The following is a 20,929-nucleotide window of genomic DNA, read 5'->3' on the forward strand; positions in this document are numbered from 1 at the left end:
AATCTTGCAATTCTTGTTTTTGAAAAATACTCTCTCTCAACTTATCAATACACTGAGGCTGAAAAGAAACCTGGCCAAATTGAGTGTGAATATGTATAACATTTTACCTCTTGAGAACATCAGTTACTTTCTAAAGTGAGTTCCGATAACGAAAAATGTCAGTCCACTTTAGTTGGCAAAAGTCTAACAGTGAGCTACATGTACACACTGTGTATTTTCCCGCTATCATTGATGGTAAGGGTAGCTACAAATCAGAATTTTTCCTCACCTATAGTAAGTTTTCAAATTATTTTTAGAGTGCAACGGCGTCATTGTTGTCATCATTTGCATCATCATCATCATCATCAGTATCATCACCCTGACAACCACCATCATCATCACCATGATGAAACTCATGAATAAATGACGCACCCTTTCAATGTTTCAACTGCAATTCCTGTCCACACAAGGCAGCAGAGTAATAAAAAAGACCACTTATGATACTAGTTTGACCAGTCATGTGGGAAATATGTGAAGGGTGGCAGCAACTGTAAACCCCAGTGCTCCGACAGAAAACAAATAGATTCTTTAGGATTAGGGCCAGATACAAAATACCTCATATTGGGTAACTTTTTGATTTCTTTGACCTGGTATACCCATCAAATACTGTCTTGAAAAAGCAGACAAGATAACAAGCAGCGCACATGCTTTTTTCAGAATGTTTTTTGGCTCAATCAGTCTCCAAGAAAGAGAGAAAACACGGCTGACACATTTCTGATGACAACAGATACACTTCTGTGACCCTTGACCTCGCTAATGAATGCCAACAATAGTCAAATGTATCCTAGCACTGATGATACAGCAAACGCTTCACATCTGGCAAACAGACTTCATTTTTTTTTTAAACTTTAAACTGATTATGAAGCAACTGCATCGATTTGCGCGGATTTTTAAGCAATGCAAGTTTCTCAAACTTTGTTATTGGCGCCATACATTTCTCTGCCTGTAAGGTAATACTCCCAACTACCATACAGTGTAAATGAGTAATTGCATGAAATAAGATGTAAACTGCACCTGATGATGGTGTGAACGCATTCTACCACCATGAACGTCCCCATCTTGACAATACCTACATATTCTGTAAAAGTACTGTCCACTTGAGAACAATAATTTCACATAGCTACATATGTATATGTACAATACTTTGTTTTGGGTAGACAAGCTAGCATGGAAAAAGTTGCCAGAACATTGTGAATTAGTGTTCTCGCTTGGTTTTCCACAGCAAGAACATCGGACAAAAGGAAACTGCAAAAGTGTTACAATCGTTTCCACAACCATTCACCTGCTTTCTGACTATTTATATAAAATAATCTGCCGATCGACCTGCACACACCATGTGGGACAAATCACTTGCTTCAAATATTCCTTGTTTCAAAACTTATCTCCATCCGATCAGCTGACACAATCTAAATTTATTGCAGCGAGGCTGCACTTGGGTGGGATTAATATTTCTGGAGCCTGTTTTGCTGACCTGTGCGCACATCCAGATGTTGGTGGATATATACACAGACGTTTGTGATGTAATATTGCCCCATTAGGGCTATTCTTGACAGTAAAACAGCTGAGTTGAAAATCATGGAAATAAATAAGACAAGACCCTATCTTGGGTTTTCTCAGTACGCTTTCAACAAATTGATGACACAGGTATCAGGTAAAAGACATCACAAGAAAAATGATCAGTTAAGTATTATAAGTCAAATGACACTTCTTTTTTCAATGTGTTTTAAAATCATTTGCTACATTCAGGTTGTAGCACCTCTGCTATGTCATTAACCCTTTGAGTGCTGTAATTTTACGCACCAAAATTTTACTGCAACATTTTGCTAATTTTTATGAATTTTTCTGTGCTTTTTCGATACTTTTGGACAAAATTGGCACCACATTTCATTGGCTACAGTTTTTTATCAAAACTTTGGTAAAAAATTTGAAAAAATCATGACTTGGGTATATTTTATGAAGGCGACTAAAATTGAATTTGGCGCTCAAAGGGTTTTTTAATAACATGATATTGCCAGAAGTTGGTGCTTTCCGTGACACAGAAACTTGAGATCACTAAGCGGCTTTGATTACAGCTTCCTTTATTGTCTGTGTGTGACAGAAGAATTGTCATTTGCACTGTTTAAATACAAGGTGACACAGTCACCTGTCCTGTCTCAATACATCCTGAAAGAGTGATGTCTGAACTGTCCTTTACAAATAGTATTTGCGTAGAGTAAAAACTCTAGCTGCAAGGGATAATAAAACATGTTTCAGGTTCTAAGTCATGCGTGCATAATGATGACTTAGTGGCATTTTAGATCTATTTTAATCCAAAAAAGGAACAGATGACTGTAAGAGCTACGTGACAAACTTCACACTCCCAAAACACACTATGGTTCAGAGAGAAAATTCAGGCTTTAGCAAACGATTATGATTGCGCCATACTTTTAATAATGAAAATAACTTGCACAAGTGTTGGTTTCCTCTTTTCAGACTTGCAACCGCAGAATTTACTTGAACCCTTTCACCACCAAATGCCAGTACAATTGATTGTGTCAGATAGAAATAGAAAGACCTCTACACTGAGACAAATAGGGGTGGAAAGGTTGTGTGCAAGCTGAGACACTACATCAGAGAACTGTAATTTTCATGCCGTGTAACTTTTACCAGCCTGAAAGGACTGAGCTTTCCAGGGATGTAAATTTACCAACCTGAAAAGCAATACCCGAGCACATGCCAACATCATACTCTGTATATACTAAACAGTTCCAATAACAGCAGACATGTTAAAACACCCATGAACCTTGTAGCATTCCTTACCCACATACAATCATTGTGTGTCTATGGTTACATGTTTGACACAAAATAAACATCTTCAGTTGAAGAAATTTTGACAAACATTTATTTACTCAGCTACCGTGGCATACCTTTATATAAGATTTTCTGATATCGTATCCAACCCCGGATAACATACTGGACTTACATGTCAGATGTGCTCGGGTAACTTAAACACTGAGTCAATGTGTATATTTTGAGACGCATGGCTGCAATAAACAGTAGTCCCATAGCCTGCCAGATACCAAGATTTGTTATTTGTGTATAGCAAACTAAATCATTCATTTTATTTACGCCACATCAGAGGATGAAACACGCACACATCTGTATGTATGGTTACTTTCCCTTATTAAAATCCTCTTTCTACCAGGCTCAATAGACAAACCATAGAAATAAATACCACTTGGGAGAAAGAGGATTTTAAATATGACTTATAATCCGCCGAGATGTGCTGTGAATGTCTTACATGCTGATGAATGAAACAGGTACAACCAACCAAATAAATGTTGATAGATGAGAGGTTTGTTAACAACTGAGTGATTTAACACAGAGACTGGTATAAAGCACATCTTGGCAAGTTCTGATAGGATATCTTCACATCCGGTCACGTCACATGGACGCTGCTGATCCATCTAAACATAATCTTTTCCTGTCCTGAGTAACCATGGTGGACTGGCTGTAAACACGTGCCATTTCAGAGCACTGGGTACAGAGGGGAAACTTTCACAATACCGTCTGTGTATGGAATTTCTAGAGTCGATATGCTATTGTTTTTGTGCTTGTGAAATCAGAATGACATTCATACCTGATCAAATGGGAAAGAAAGTGTGAAAAAGCATGTGAAGTGTGAAGAAACGCAAAGTGTGAACATTTTCATTCCTAATACGTCAAACTGTTTTCCCTTTCTAAAACAGTATTAATTAATTTAAAACCCGTTTACTCATATGCTATAGCTAGGCTTTAACCACTCTGTAGTTTCAGTAGAGAACCCTGGAACTTATTCTCTGGATACTGTCAGTACTATCTGGAGCTCTTTGAAAATGCCAGACATTGCAAGTAAAGTCGAAGAGCCAATCTTTGTTACTAATTTTCCTCTCTATTTCACCTGACATTTGTCAAGGGGTTTGGTATCCACTTATATGAGTATAGAACATTGGGTAGCACTCTAGCAGTACCAAGCAGTAACAGACACTGTAAGAAACAAGTCACCCCTCATGAATGGGGAAATCCTCCACATCAGAGGAAGTTCTACATAATCTGCTTCAACTGATTTTTTTTCTTTTTCTTGAATTATTTCCCATGTCTGGTCGAAATTTCTTTATCAGAAATTAGAAGTGAGAGATCGGGGAAACATAGATACCCCAGAGACAGATAACATTTAACCAATTTCCTGTGATAAGAAACATTTCTTGTTGTGTTTTCTGGTATCTCTGATACTTCTCCCCATTGCATTCTGATCTCTGAACCCAAATGTTTCCAATTCAGATATTTCATTTGCTGATTTATGGGGCCAGGATTGCCGGGAACATTCTTTCTTGTGCAAAATGCAAATATTCAATAATAGACCAGCATTATTTATGTGGTCAAATTGAACTAGTGTCAACTACACTCCACTACCTATTTTAAAGCAAACACACTCAAAAACCTGGAACAGGAAGTCTATAAAAATCCACGCCTAAATACACACTACTTCTTCAGACAAACCACTGCACCTGCTGTTACTTAGGGATGCATCATTGGCATTCGGGGGGGGGGGGGGGGGGGGAGGAGCGCCGAGCGGTAACTTTTCAAGCATTGAACTGGTCAAGCATTGTAATAAGAACCAAATTGAAATCAAACGGAGCATTTTCCACAAACTCACACTTAATCTGATTTGAAATTGTTAATTCACTCCAAATGTTTTTAATAAAGCAAATATTTACAGCACAAATGCATCCCCTAGGGACCTATATAATACGTGTCAATTTTAACAGCTTTTCATTCTGTCTAGCCTGCTATACTGCTAAAACATTGCAATTGTTGTACATACAGGTATAATCAGAGCCTTTGCTACATTTGTATTATGATACTGCAAAGGTTTTCACGTCCATCTTTCTAGATAGCCAGCATATCTTTCAGTGAATTTTGCTCCACGACGAATCTTCCCGGAAAGAACACTTATCATGCTCAGTGTGGATTGATGCTGACATGGGTACCGACATGTGCTGATTGAATTATTGATTAGAATGAGATTTCCTCGGTTTAACCTCTACAAGTCATGCCACTTCTGCAAGAGTGCAGATAAATTATTTCGCTGTTCGACAATTTCGAAGTAACTGACCAGAGACGATAAAACAGCAAACTATTAACCGAAGATTTATCTTAAAAATGCGCTGTGGGAGAGAGCTTTTTACACAGAACAATGAATACAAGTCCGAACACTTCATGACTGTGTTTTGACAATTTAGCTATTTCAGTCCCCCTTGCTTTTCCAAATGGTGATTGTGGCTTTCAAAATGGAAGTTGGCGACTTCTTCCGAACTCGACACATCTTGTCTTAAAGTAACAAAGCTGAACTGCAGTTCAAACCGCTGTTACTGAAAAGATGCTTTGACATGTAGCCTAAACAAGCTCCATGACCATTGGCTGTTACTGACTATTCTACATCTCTTCTTGACATAAAGTAAAACACCCTCGACCATACCAAAGCAGCCGCTTCTCTCATATACAGGGTATATACTGTACAACACTTGATGTTACATTAAACTTTTCAATTTGAACATACAATACAGTTTACTGGTAGCGTTTTGTCAATAACAGAGCCAAATTCCTAAACTCTTCTGTTCCTTATTTGCGTATAAACTTCAGGACTATAAAGTCAATTTTATTTGCAGAAAAAACCTATAAACTTTCTCTGTCCTTGTGAAGTACATCTCTAATAGGGACACTTCATATGCCTGAGTAGTTCAGTCTCTGTTAATTATTGACTGACAATTACCCTTTTATCAAAAATTTCAGACCCTGGTTTTCATCGCCTGGGTACTGCCATTGGTGCCAACGGCTAGCCGAAAGAAGATGACGACCGCATGGAGGAAAACAATTTCTTGAAATTATCATTAGGATTAGGATTTTAACATTTCATTTTTTCCACTTCTTCAAACAGTAATATGCATTGTATTGCTATGGTTTGCCAGAAAAAGTATGAAAAAAAAAGTTTTCAAGTAGTGGTTTTGCAAGTATAGTAATTTAGATTTCTCTGCTTGATTAATCAGATCTTCCAAAATCTCTTCCTGAATTTAACAGAGAAGTCTACAAACAACATAAATTACTATGTACTGAAATTGATTATGTCTCATTACAAACTTTTTCTGAAATGCTGACAAAATGGCCGGAGAAAGCAACTTTTTTGCCTTTACAATTGTGATTGCAAAGAAACAGAAGCATAATGTGGAATATCCACTACACAGAAAAATGTTACCTTGAACAGAGACACAAGTGTGATCTCTGAGAAATATCAATCCAGGGCATACCAAAAGGTGACTGTGTATAACTCACCTCAACTTCTATCTGAGTTTCATCTTGTGTTGGCAGGATCACATTGATTATCTTTTTCTTCTGGATCAATGGTCGTCCACTCACAGAGACAGAGCCCATACTGGTCTCACCGTCCCCGACAGTAGAGAGTGACGAAACTGACTGTGATGATAGTCTCCTGCGTGCAAGAAATTTCTGAAAGACACAAAAATATTCAGATTATAACTGCAAGACTATGGTAGTTTAATTTTGAGTTGTCAAAACTGAAAGCAACCATTCATAGGTAAAACAGGTATTACAAAATGACGTCAATTTATCTGAAACATTAATAAATTTCAACAGAGAAAGAGAAAATTTAAAACACTTATAAAACCAAACAGTAATTTACTGTCATTTCAAGTTTAAATGCCAATAGCAGTACAAATATAGATCACTTTCTCAGAAGCACCAGGAAATAATTTCCTCTCACAGTCTGAAACAAATCCATCTTTTACTCCCACTAAAATAATTTAAAACTTTTTGAAGTTCCGGAAATAAAAAGACATTAGAAGATTGACAGGATTGAGGTAAAAATGTCACAAAGCACATTTTTCCCATTAGACTGATTTTATACTGTCAGAGGTTCACCTTTTTATTTTTCATCAGAGTTTAAATTGAATACAAGTTAATGTTGATATACACATTAACTGAGATACATGCACTTTTAAATCAATGACAGTTACCATTGGTTACATGTTGGTAAGTTTCAGAAAAAGTTGATTAAAAGTACACAAAATATAGCAGAGCATCATCCATTGGTCAAACAGGGCACTGTCCGAGGTAATATTATTCTCCTGAGAAAGTACTCAGGATTTCCATGGACCAAGAATGCTTTACATGTAAAAACATTAGATGTTGATAAGTGGTTCAACTTGATTGCAATTGACTTGGACCCAAAAAAATTTTAAAAAGTCCTGGTAATTAGAAAGAAACTCTGTATATGACTTTCAATGGATACCACAAACTTCAACTGCTATTATCGATTAAATGGCTTCATCAAGGGTGTTGTTTTCCAACACTTTTTTGTACATGGGTAACACTTAGTGGGTCAATCTCCACATTTGAAATACTGTCGCCCTGCTCTCAGCCGCCAAGTAACACCACAAACTCAAAGATTGCTGCTGTGGCCGTGATATCGGCAAAATTAGATCATATCAAAAAAAGTTATCGCAATGGATAGTTGTATGGGGCTAATGCAAAGTGCAATGAACTATAAATAATCAAGCTGTGGAATTTCTACTGTTGTCAAGTGTAAGCTGTTGCAAAACAGACCAAGCTCTGCTTCATATACATCAGTAGTACCTGCTGTACAGATAGCTGCTCGTTGTTGTTGTTGTTGTCGTTGTTAAATCTTTCTGCCAATCTGCCAGATAAGTATCCTGAAGTACTGTAAACTACACTTGCCAGGGATCAAAAGAATGTCAAGGTGAAGTGAACTACTGTAGGTTCAGACTTCATCACTTTCGGTGATTTCAAATACTGTTACACCAACTGGCTGGCACATCCTCAGTTGGAAATCCGATTCTATTTATCTGAACTGGAGATGGCACTTCCATCATGGTCCGTGGTCATTATCTCACCAGGGGTATAATGCACATGGTATTCAAAGTCTGACTTCTACTCCGGCAGGACAGCCTGCATGACCTGACCCACTTCCTGACCCAATAAAATCACCGGCCCAAAAAGATTTATTTATTCACTTGCATCTGTACAGACAGGCTTTGAAAAAAAATGCCTAGTCCTGTGGTGAGAAAAATTTACACCCTCTTTGGAAATGCTTCACGGAGCCTTGGGCACCCCTGTCCCATGCAGGTTGCAAGATCCTGGTTTGCGCTATGTCACATTCTTAAAGAGTGCAAACTGACAATTCTTGATCTTCTCCTGGGGTTTGTGGAATGCTTCTATCTCCACTGCCAGGATCGATTTCAATCCAACTGCTCTAATGATGATGATGATGATGATGTTTATGACGTCTGACATCAGTCACTTCACTCTCACCAATCAGAAACAACTAGAAACACTGAAAAGTTTGTTATGAAGTGGTCTGTCTGGGTCATAGATATTGGTCAAGCCAGTGACGGATGTGTAACAGAATGAAGAGTAGCACTGGTAACAAACTGCAGGGACAAAAGCTAGAGCCGCAAAGCCAACATGATATGTCTGACCGAAAAGACCAACAAAGCCAACATTAAAATGACTGGTCTCCAGCCTATACCAACCATGAGAGAGGTCAAGTACAATTCATTGCCATGAACCCTTTGAGTGCCAAAGTTAATTTTTGTCACCTTTGTGGAATAAAACCCAATCAATTTTTCCATATTTTTTCAGAAATTTTCATAAAAACTGAAATGAAAAATCATGTCAATTCAGTCCAAAACTACAAAAAATGACAGAAAAATACAGAAAAATTTACAGAATGTTGCACTAAAATTTTGGAGGGAAAATTTATGGTACTCAAAGGTGGTCAACTTACTGACGATTACAGAGATGCTGTACATACATCGCGGCAATAATGTTAATATCTTGAATATCATCTTGTAAGTTTCACAGCTGCAAGACTCAAGGCTGACTGATACATGAGAAATCATTGGAAGGTGTCCCATAGTGTAGCGTTTCAACTGTTCAACCCTGCCAAGTCAGCATTCCTTTCTAACACAAGCATGTTTCTGCCGGTACAGGTGTCAGTCAAAACCAAATGAAAACTTGCGAAAATCAAACTGCTCCATCAAACTGACAATATTTCAACCTCACAAGTCATTTAAGAGATTATTTCATTGATACCTTGACAACCATTTCAGAAGCTACCAGTACATCTCGATAAACAAGACACTAATCATGTATGTTTGGCGTTCTCACACTTTTCAACAAAATCTACATGGAAGTCTATCTTTTGCATATTTCTTTCTGATTAAAGCAGTTAAAAAAGCAGTAAATACCAAAATAGAGAGACAGAGTTAGGTCCTAAAGCTTAAAGAAATATGAATGGAGCTTTAGATATAACAATGAGGAAAACAAAATGTTGGAAGTCTTTGCAGCAATTTTGATAAAGTGTAAAAATCCTTATACAGCTTGATGTGGAGACTCTGTGAAACTTCTTTTAATTCTCACTGTTTAAAAAGGTTACTCTGTGCAAATATCACTATAGAAACCAGGGTTTTGTATCAGAATTTGTAACTTTAATACATGCTGCCGATCTTTTGTTGTACTTTTTAACGACAGGATACAGTGTTTATTTATATCCTATGATTAATGAGCCATAAAAAAAGTAGGTCTCCCTCATCAAACCACTGTTTGATCACCTGACGCAGCCTTAGAAATTCAAAAGACAGGCTAAAGAGTCTCAGCGGTGTGCTTTCCATATGAAAAGAATGGTTAGATTCAAATGGACACTAACAGAACATCTGTTAAATGTTTGAGCAAATACCATGGTGAAAAGGATGTGGAGATAGTTGAATTTACCACCATGTTACTACCTTACATGTCACAGACTGCTGCTTTTCTCTTTATTTTTGAATATTTAAGCCCAGTTAAATCATTATGCCGATAACATCACACCCTGTCTGAGTACCTGCTGTGTTTTGGTTAACGCTGGTAGGACAATTAATTTTCATCGTATGTCTTTTGCATCCTACATCACAGATGATGGCCTCTGGACAAATGCATAATGTCAGAAATTTCACATCAAAGTTTCAAATAACTTGCTTCTCACATTGCTATCTTCTTGATAGCACTGTGATTTTGTTATTTCTAAAATTATCAAAGACACTCTTCAGCTGTTGCAAACTGTTGATCAAACATATCTGATGGAGAAATGTTTTGACATTACATTTGAAATTTTGCTGAGTGTATGTGAGTGTGTGCATAACAATCTAGACTTCTCCAGGTGAATGTGTGGAAAATTGAAATATGGCTCTTCAAGGCTACCGCAGCACTGCATGGTACTACAGGCTTACACAAGAACTTTACTAATAGAGCAAAACTTTCTAACCACCACTGCATCAGGTGATTGCAGTTTGGGGAGGGGGGAGCATATAAAGAATGACATATCACCCTCATATTGTGATGAGCAGGTCAAGCCATGCCATGTGGACAACTGGAGCTAACCGTTCAGCAGTGGTCACAAGGTTGACTCAAGTTTCCTCCACTTTGCAGCATTGGATTCAAATTGAAAATGACCACCAGCATTGAAAAATGAGTTTCTCAACCTCACATAGCTGACATTACAATGTGGATCTCCCTTATGCACTGCAAGACACTGAATGTGAAAGTTCCCACCATTGACAGCTTACTCTCCACTGACCACCAGTCTTGTCATCAAACCCAAATTACTTTCAATAGGATAGATGAGTCCGGTACAGAGGAAAGTAGGGGAGGGGGGTATGAAAAGGGTCAAAGCTAATGAATGTCTGGGTATCAACTTAAATGAAATGACAGCAGGGAATACCAGGGAGGTATTTGCTGCACCTGGACAGTCGAAGTAGAAACTATGCCCACCGTATGCAGTCCACTGTATCACTCTATTGAGGATAAGTCAAGCGTTGCAACAGAGCTGATGACATTTCCATGCAGTGACTTCATTCACTGCTACCAGCACATAAACATCAATAAGTTACAAAAAAAAAGGGAAGCAAAAAAAAGGAGAGTGAAGTTATATATAGCCACCGTCATAATGATGCACTAACTAGCTGGGGTATGGCCTGGAGGCACGTCGGTGCTGCGGGTATAAAGCCATTTGCCTAGAAATCATCATGTAGAACCATTGCCTGCCAATAGGATGGATGACGCGGTGGAGTGAAAGCCACCATGCATGGGCTTGAATGTCTTCACACTTGCTGAGTACTTCACATAATTGGCATGTACATTCCCGGTTTTCTTTGAAATTGCACTTGACAAAGTTCCGGCCGGGAGACAAAAGTGAAAGTCACCTGGTTCTGTATATTTTCTGTTCAGTACTGAGAAGAGTCCAATAGTGGATAACACTGCAAAAGTGAAATTTGAGAGTGCAATCACACAAATTTCTTCCAACACAGTACTTTGCTTGTCAGCTAATTTTTTTTTCTGGAACAAAAATTCAAATATTACCTTATATATGTGCTCTTATTGAACAAACTCATTCAATGAAGCAACACACTTATAAAGATTAACAAAAGGAAATGCTTGGAGTCTCATATGAGATAAAGGTGACACAATCATACATTCTCGAAACTGAAAATGTCTCATAAACCCTGTTTTCCAGAAAAAATGTTAAACTTATGGAATTCCATAAAAAATATATGATAACATACACATAAAGCACTCTGCAGATTTTCAAAACATACGCTTTGTGTTCCACATACCATGGCGGAGAAAGTTCACTTGTAGCCTTCACATCCATTAGAGTTATTAATGATGAGTTACAATAGATGGTAAAAGTAGAACTGATGGTAAAAGTAGAACTGATGGTAAAAGTAGAACAAGGCTCTGAAGTTTTAGATTGGAATGAAGAGGTGATATGGAAACTTACTTTTAAATTTGCAAGACTGCATGCATACAAGTGCACACCGCGTAATAGCAACGTACTGTATGACTATCTATCAAGTGGACATAACCAAGCTTATCATCGGACACTTACATAATACCAAATGTTTCAACAACACCTACATTGCAGTAGTTTCATATTCTTATGCTGTAAAACTTTTGAACTTTAATAGAAACTGACAAAAAATATCCGGTTTACATGTAACTCTGTGACTCCTTTCCTAACAGTGCAGATGTAGTTATACCCGTCCTACACTGATAGCGTAAACTTTGCCCCAATATTTAAACTGAACAGTTTATGAAGAAGAAATTGCCTGCTACATGTGCAGTACAAAACACTAAGACACTGAACATCAGAATCTCAATAGTTTGCAGAATTCAAGCTTTGAAAAGGGTCTCAGCGGGCAGCATGGAGACAGAAATTTTCATATCTGTCAGACTGGTATGATCTAATAACTTTTTTGCCAAATTTACCATTGGTAAGAGTAATATTTAATGATAAACCATCTTTTCAAGGCCTCAAAATTTATCAATGCATCAACAGGACTTTTTGGACCACTGCCGAAAGCAATACCTTTACTTACAGGTGGAATTTTCTAAACGCAAGTACATACAAAACCAGACATTCCAACGATCGCCTCTATTATCTAACATGTGTTGCATCATGCTTTACAGTTGAGTAAATTAAGCCCATGTGAAACTCCAGAAAAATTTGAAATATACTTTGTTTGACTACCATATTCAGTAAATCTGGTGTCCGGCACCATGCAGACTTTAAAGTTAAATCAACGGTGGGTTGCATCCCATTACCTTTGTTTGTTTTCAATATCACTGTATATTGTCAGTCTGATCAATTATTAACACTGTGAAGAGCTGCTACCAGATTACGCTATCATACATGCATGTAACACTTTATCTGCTTCATATTGCTGATGTCTTCATTATACAAATTTATCATTATATAGACATGCTTGGCACTAATTTTCATACAATTTTCTAAACCTTATATAAGTTACCAATTTTCTTAATCTTTTTCCATTTATTCAAATTCGGAAGATTGGCATTATGAATGGAAAAAAAATCAAAACTGAAATATAGCTGGCTTTTTGCAAAATTTTCAATTTTACTCCACTTTTGTTCAAACTCTATCATAATTTTGTTTAAAACGCAGTTGAAATCCCACCTTATTCTTCAAACTTGATAGACACACTCCAAAAGTTGTCACTTTGTTACTTGTACATTAGAGGACCAGTAACGCTAACTTTTGGTGATTTTTTCACTATTTTTATTTTGTATATTAATAGCAAGTTCTTATTCTACTCACAAAGAGAGTTGAAACACACACTATTTAGGTTCTCATCATAGTGTCTATATATGTAAAATGCACTGTTATTGTTTATATTTGAATTCAAGTCCGTACCAGAATTCATTTGTCAACAATAACAATGCAGTTTACATACATACAGGCTGAGTTGACAAGCTGAATACTGTGTATATCAACATGCTTTGGGGAGTAGAATAAGGAATTATGGTTGACATTAAAAACAAAAATGGTGAAAAAATCATCAACAGTTAGCATTACTGGCCCTTTAATACTACCGAAAAATATGTGTGCTTGGAAAATTATGCAATTTACCAAAACAAAGATTTCTGGTGCTTGAGAATTCAGATAAATTAAAGACTGCGTCACTGATATATTTCAATATTTTAATGAATTCTGCTCATGAAGTTACCTTTGTTGTTCTTGGTTGCATCTCTTGTAATTATACTTCCCATTTTATAGAATACTAGTCTTACTTTGAAAATTCATCAAACACGGTGACAGCCACTTATTAGGGCTTTAGTTTTTATAAACATTGGCTTAAACTCTTTTCTTTCCTGTATAGTGTAGGAATAGTAAAAGTAAAAAAAAGACAACCTACACAAAATGTAATTTCCTTGAAATGACTAAAGCCAATGAACATGATTGACAAAAAGGCATGTTGGAAAACAAAACAAGTGCACATCAAAATCTTGTTTATTACATGTGTATACTTGTTATGAACTTGTTTTGACTGTCATTCCCACGCCACATAGTGTGAGACAAGACAATGATTGGATGGTGTGTTGATATTATTACTATGAAAAGTTATCCACAGCTATTATCATAACAAGCAGACCTGAAGACACTGTACAAAGTAGGCAACCTTGTCGATAGGGGTAGGCATGAAGTAATAAGTAGAATGCAAGAGACGAAATGGCTGGCTTGTGGCCAGTAAATATCACAATGCTTTGAACTCTGATAATATTGTATGAAGAATTCAACTTTTAGCTTTGATTACATCATCACTTCCTTCACGCACAAACACATGTGTACACAAACGTGAGCACACGCACATACTGTACACAGACACAAACACACTGAACTGGTCATCACAAACCAGCCAACAAGATAACAATACAAAATGCTACGGACAAAGAAGCTTGCCAAGGAGACAGATGGAGTGGCAGGTCTTTTCAATGCTGGCTGGTACTAACTCTGGCGTGATGTGTACATGGCTGCGTTACAATCTATTGTTGAAATTGAAAATGAGATCAAGGAGTTGCATACCAAGCTAACTGGTCAACAAACTGAATAAACTTCTGCCCACTGTACTTTATGACCAAACACAGCTACAAAACCCGCTCTGTACAATGCCTTACATTGCCCATCAAACGGCTGTGCGGTAGTGGCATTTCCAACAAAGTTTTGCCCTTTCTGCAACCTCTCTGTCTGCTTTGTCAAAACACGCAAACCACAAAGACACAAAGGAACAGAGAGAGAGAACCCGTGTAGAATGACTGATACCCTGCAAAACAATGAGGTAATTTGGGTTTCCAGCTGGTGGTCTACTAACAAGAACATCAATGGTTAAATTTTTTTCCCCCTACCTACCTTCAGGGAACACCTCTAGAAGTTTTCAGCCCGGGATGAAACCGTCCTCAAAGAACACCAACTGCTAGGCATGATGGCTTCATTATAGAGACCAAAACAATAAGAGTGTCTGCCACTGTACAGCTTGTCCGCTTTGAACACTTATTACTCAGGCATTTCCTCTGTCTTCAATTCTCTGTGTGTTCCTCAAATAAAAGTATGTGAAATGCCACTTACATAACTACCTAAACAGAAAAACAGTACTTTTTTCTCAGACTTTACAAGGTCCAACCGTTGCAAGGGGCTATTCACCAAAGTAGCCCTCAATGTATAATTCGTGGCCGGCAGAAAGTCCTTTCTTTGGCCAAATAAAGGAAGAGATGCCTCCATCAATACAGTTTCTGTACAGGGTGAATTGCCTTGCAAATACACCACAATACCCCCACAAATAGTACAACACTTCCGACCAAACTATATTATGTGTGTCAAGAGGGAGATTGGGGAATCAATACAGGAGGCACAAAAATCATCCTGCCTCCAAAAACAATCTATACTGTCAGATGGTCAATTTTAAGTCAGTGTTCATTCATCAACTAAAGGCAAAGAAACTATAAAGTATAAAATTATTCTTCCTTTGCCTGTAATCATGATTGCTGGTTGAGACATGATCTTTGAAGGTTTTAAACACCCCTACATTGTAGTAGACAGGTATGTCCCTTTTGCCTCTTTCTTATGCAAATAGGAAAGACAACAGCATGGATGCTTGGAATGGTGTTACTATAGTATGAGGTTTCAAGCAGTTACAATAGCTATTGCATGTTGTTATATTCACATCTCATTGCTAATTCTCACACGCTTGACTAGCCAGAACACTTTCTAACTTAGTCACCCCAGGGTATTTCAATGACGCTACATCTCAAGAGCCCTTTTGTGTGTCCTGTGTATGATCAGAAAGAAACATGAAATGAAACTTGAGCCATGTTCCCAATACCAGTTTCTTGCCCTGCATTGCTTACACGTCATGGTGGTGTCACATGGTATGCAAGAATGTGAGGGGGTGGGTCTGCTGTACACACTCTGCTATAGCTACCCATCAGTTGCCATGGATACAATTGCCCAAGGACACCAGTCTCCTAGGATACTACTCTATACTAAAGTTCTGTAAAATCTACCTTTGAACCTTTCATGAGGTTTTCACATTTTAAAGTACTTCACCTGTTGGACTAACAATATACTCAGGAACTAACTGTGACTTTAAGAAGTAAAAAAAACCATCAAATTTGATATATATATATATATATATATATATATATATATATATATATATATATATATATATATATATATATATATATATATATATATATATATATATATATATATATATAAAATAAGAATCCACTCGGGAACTAACTGTGACTTTTAGAAGTACAAAAACATCAAATTACATTATATATCTGTGACTTCAAGAAGTACAAAAAATATATCTATCTATCAATATATATATATATATATATATATATATATATATATATATATATATATATATATATAACAAGTAACAAGATTCCCGTTTAAACCTAATGATGAATTCTGATGTTCAGATGACCAGTGACTTCAAAACCATGTCTTATAATTATATACTAATACACAACAATCAGATAAAGAAATGATATGCTGGTCGATGTAACTGCTCTGGTACAGATATGCTAGATAGTTGAGTATCAAGATTCACACACTTATTCTCGAAAATTTACTGATGCATTAGCCACATGTCAATACCGATTACTAGTGTCTTTATATTTCCATGAAGAAAGCTTGATGTTTCGATCATGGTCTGCCCTCTGTGAGATCTGGTTTCCACGTTTCACTTCCAGGAATATAGAAAACGACAAAGTTTTCAGGAAACGGACACCATTCTTCGTTAGTTGACAATCAATCAATCTATAAACTCCTCCCGCATTACATATTTGAAATATTCTACTCTAAACGTACAAGAAAATGCCGTTGACTGGCGTGCTGTTGCTGCGACCGCGGCCTAAAATGAACCGCCTGAGTATAAAAAGGCATGGCTCATCATGACAACACACTACTCGCCGGCTTTTGAATGGATCGTCAAAGCCCGGCGTCTGAGTAACAACATAGCGGTTTTCGTCAACCAGGCTCACAATTAAACCGCAAGGAGCAACGACCAAATCTGATGAGGAGTGTTGCAATTGAGTGAGGGAAATCGATCTGAGCGAAATTTTTAAGATCACCGAAAGTAGAAGGGACGACTTCTAAGTTCTATGTGACGTTGGTCTTGCCTCTGTGATCGGATTTGGCAAAATCAGTGTGGTTGGGGTCAAAGTTTGAAAAAGATAACAGAATGTGTAATGACGATACAAGAAGGACGCTGCCGTGATTCAAGCTAAGTGTCGAAAGTGAATTTTCAAACTTGAAATAGAACAATCTAAAAGGCAACACTGGCAAACAGACCTATTATGACGCTAACTTCTACGCACGCAGACATAAAATAAAACCGAGTTGACAGCGGTCTGTCAGTAAGACGCATCTACGCAGACGCTGAGTTCACAATCTGTTGAACGAACGACTTACGGTGACACTGACAGCGAGGCGTAACTGCAACTGACGCTAAAATTACCTTAAAACTGGATCCATATTTCGGTGACACATTGTGATTGTCATCTGAAGACATCGTTGTACCTTGATGACTGCATAAAAATTTCCCTGAAAGGTCAAACGGACGGAAGACGGTTGAAGGATGAATTACTGTTCCACGCAAGTTAACCGAAGTTGACTCTGGTCCGTCTGCTGAAAGTTACTGTCCCACTGATCAGTTCTTGCCCTGGGAACGCCAGACTTCGGGCTACGTCCGTTGTTGGCGCTATTTACATAAGCTTACTACTTGTCCACTTACGGGCTGTTGTAAAACTGAAACACTCTATGTGATAGAGAGACCGTGGGTAAAACAGGTAAAAGAAATATGTGAAACAAACAGTTGGGTGCATAATATACCCTGGAAGATCAAAGCTGTCCCGTTATCCTTTTATTCTGCACTATGATCTGGAAGGAATTTCCTTCATGCCGAGGCGTAAAGAATGCTTATATTTGGCAGTCCGACCGCCGGTGGCAAGACGTGTCTCAGAGTATCGAGCACTGTAATAACCATTTGATTTTATTAAAACTGAAAACGGTGCAACAGGGTTGCAGATTACCTCATGTACAGTTTCCTATGGATGGGGGGGGGAGACTTTTTTTACATGTATGGGTTTCCGAAGGGGTGTATTTAAAATTAACCTCTTTGGTAAATGTATCTCCCACGCGTTCTTATTTGAACCTTTTCACACTTGTGATCACCTACCCTCACCTTCTCTCTCTCTCTCTCTCTCTCTCTCTCTCTCTCTCTCTCTCTCATTATAACACCAGAACGCTCATACATTTTATATTTTCGAGCATAAAGTATGAAAGAATTTGTTTTCCTCAGTCTTTGCAACCAACTGGCAATCAGGTGAAATACTATCATCGTAACTCGTATTTGCAAAACATTATTTTTAGTGTAATTGTGTGCAATTTGAAAGCGATACTTCACTCCCATGCCTCTTCCTTATATTGAATTTCATAATCATAGCAGCAAGTTTTGCCCTGTCATGTTTGTTCAAAATACCATTCAAATTGCCGGGTTGGTCATTCCTTTAAAATTTGATATGAGAACTAAGGGTACGCTTTCACTGCGCTTATTACATATAATGTGGGCCTACATTGAAGGCCTATATCAATATTGTTAAATGTAATTTACAACGGTGGAACTTACGTTCAACTCGGACACTACTATCAACTGTTCCAGAAATTAACATAGTACAATTGTCTTCAAAATTGCCAAGAACCAATCTATCAAAACACTATTAAAAAAATTAAAACTGTTATAGTGATTCATTATACTAACATTCAATCATTGAGTTTGATCATAGACCGTCGAGGGTCTATGGTTTGATGCGGTGCCGAAGAATTCATACTGTTAGGAATAAACGCAAGCCTTACTACGGGAATCTATAATAGCCTTGACAATCTGTATTTTTGTGATTTAATTTATTATTCACGAGAGACATAGTAAGTGAGGGCAAGCAGACGTGCAGTTGCTATACATGGGCGTCTGACGTCACGTACGGAAAACAAAATTTATTTAACAGCATCTGTAAACTTGTTTCAGCAACGAAAGATATGAGGAGCTCAAGTTAAGATATCCTTCCATGTCTCTCTGCGCGCATTTGCTCCGGGAAAACCTACGTACTTTTAACCCTTTGAGCGCCTAAGTCAATGTTTGTCTCCTTTAGAAAATATACTTTTAGAAAATATACTCCAGTCAATATTTTTCAGATTTTTGTCAAAATTTTGATAAAAAACTGTAGTCGATGAAACGTGATGTCCATTTGGTCCAAAATTATCAAAAAATTGCAGAAAAACTCATAGAAAAATTGAAAAAATGTTGCACTAAAATTTTAGTCGGAACAATTACAGCACTCAAAAGGTTAATAAGCCTACAGCAACGCCATCCGAAATGTTCCGACTGTTTAAAAACTTAGACCAAATTTACGTCATTACATACGGTTAATTTTCCGTGCTCTAAAGTTATGGATAGAATCGAAGACAAAAGCTGTACGTCATAGGTTTTGTTCGCAAAATTCGTAAAATTATTTGACTATCCATACACCAACGACGTCAAAGTAGTAGTCCTGTAGAAACTAACATTTTATATCAGAAGTGTAAATTCACAGGTCTAAATTTTAAAATGGGAAGTATAATTTAATGAGAAGTAGGATATCCATGCCACGCATTTGATGATGATGTTTGAAGTGAGCACTTCATACAAATTTGATGTTAGCAATACACGACAACGCTGGAAATCTGACTTTTAAGCGGAAAGTTGACATTTTGAATGGCTAAATCTAGAGCTTGAAGTCTAAAACATGAGAAGTGAGACAAAAGCTCCGTTGTATAGATGGATCCATATTAAAACAAATACTTTAGACCTAAAATAAAAAGCATAAAACCGACAGAACTTTACAATATTTTGGGATTCACTCACTCTGCAAATTGTCCTTCGATTGTGTATATATATCCCCCGATAGAGTCAATTTGCATTTCTGATTGTAAGCTTATGTGTAGACCGGCAAACTCGGACCTCTTTCGTGAGGACACAACGAGTAGAAATATGTCAGTCTGTCTTTATCACGGTTGTTATCTATTCTTCGTCGTGAAGTTCATGAGTCGTTAATTTAATCAGCGCCATGGCAGCTGGGCTGAGTGATTAATTGAGGACAATACCTGTAATTTGTTATGTATTTTCCATAAATTTTCTTCTTGTTCCGCTCTCAAAATCATGACGAACATGCCGCGTATTGTTCAACCCGCCAACACGGTATGTTCATGTGTAATTTCTGATGATTTTTTCTCGGATTGTATAGTCGGGACCAGAATTAATTTGTCATCTTTAACACAGAATTTGGTTCACAATGCGTTTCATTTGCAATTTTATCCAAATTTGCAGTTTTTGTCCCCCTCATCGGTCCGATGTTTGTCAAACCTGATAGCTTGCCTAAAGATGCTTGTTTGCCCTTCACTTTCACTTACAGTTGCTTTCCCGGAGTTGTCTTCTCAATCGCGTCACCTGGACGACAGACGGTACATACATGCCAAACGTAAAACAGACTAGAGTGTGACGGGCTCAATGTGTAGCCACGTTGACGACCCGTGCCGTCGTTTTTGTCTGACGGGATGCTGTAGAGCAGTAATTTGTAATTCTTTCGTAATTTGTAATACTGCAGTAAATTGTAATAAACTTTGGAGTAATTTGTAATAATTGAACAATCACTGTAGTGATTGTAATAAAATTTAGAGTAAATTGTAATTAGGGTTTTTTTTGATTAACCAATCTCTAATTTGAATGGTGGTACTAGTCAGTGAGCAATTAAATGTATTGCTATTTGTTAAATACCTCTGTGGTCACGTGACCAATTAAGTTGATGTCCTGTCAGTTTGGTTCGGGGATTTGAAGCTTTAGTTGAAACAGTCCCTATGTACCAACTTCAAGATTAAAGGAAGGGTAATTTTTAC

At 37.4% G+C, this 20,929-nt stretch overlaps 1 protein-coding gene across 4 annotated transcripts in view; it reads right to left on the bottom strand.

Annotated features, from left to right (window-relative positions):
* LOC139149969 (FERM domain-containing protein 6-like) overlaps window positions 1–17,671 on the bottom strand; it is a 37,041-nt gene extending 19,370 nt beyond the window's left edge. The window contains exons 1-2 of one of the 4 annotated variants that reach the window (XM_070722063.1): window positions 17,460–17,671; window positions 6,388–6,561 (exon numbers count right to left, since the gene is read on the bottom strand). In XM_070722063.1, the coding sequence (XP_070578164.1) occupies window positions 6,388–6,561; window positions 17,460–17,513 (228 nt within the window). In that variant the 5' untranslated portion in view covers window positions 17,514–17,671. Of the gene's footprint in view, window positions 1–6,387; window positions 6,562–7,707; window positions 7,829–14,836; window positions 15,236–17,459 lie in introns of those variants that run through there. The other 3 variants (XM_070722062.1, XM_070722064.1, XM_070722065.1) reach the window with 3 other exon arrangements.
* Between the last annotated feature and the right edge of the window lie 3,258 nt (window positions 17,672–20,929).

The sequence above is a fragment of the Ptychodera flava genome, chromosome 14, assembly GCF_041260155.1.
Source record: "Ptychodera flava strain L36383 chromosome 14, AS_Pfla_20210202, whole genome shotgun sequence".
NCBI classification, from domain to species: domain Eukaryota; kingdom Metazoa; phylum Hemichordata; class Enteropneusta; family Ptychoderidae; genus Ptychodera; species Ptychodera flava.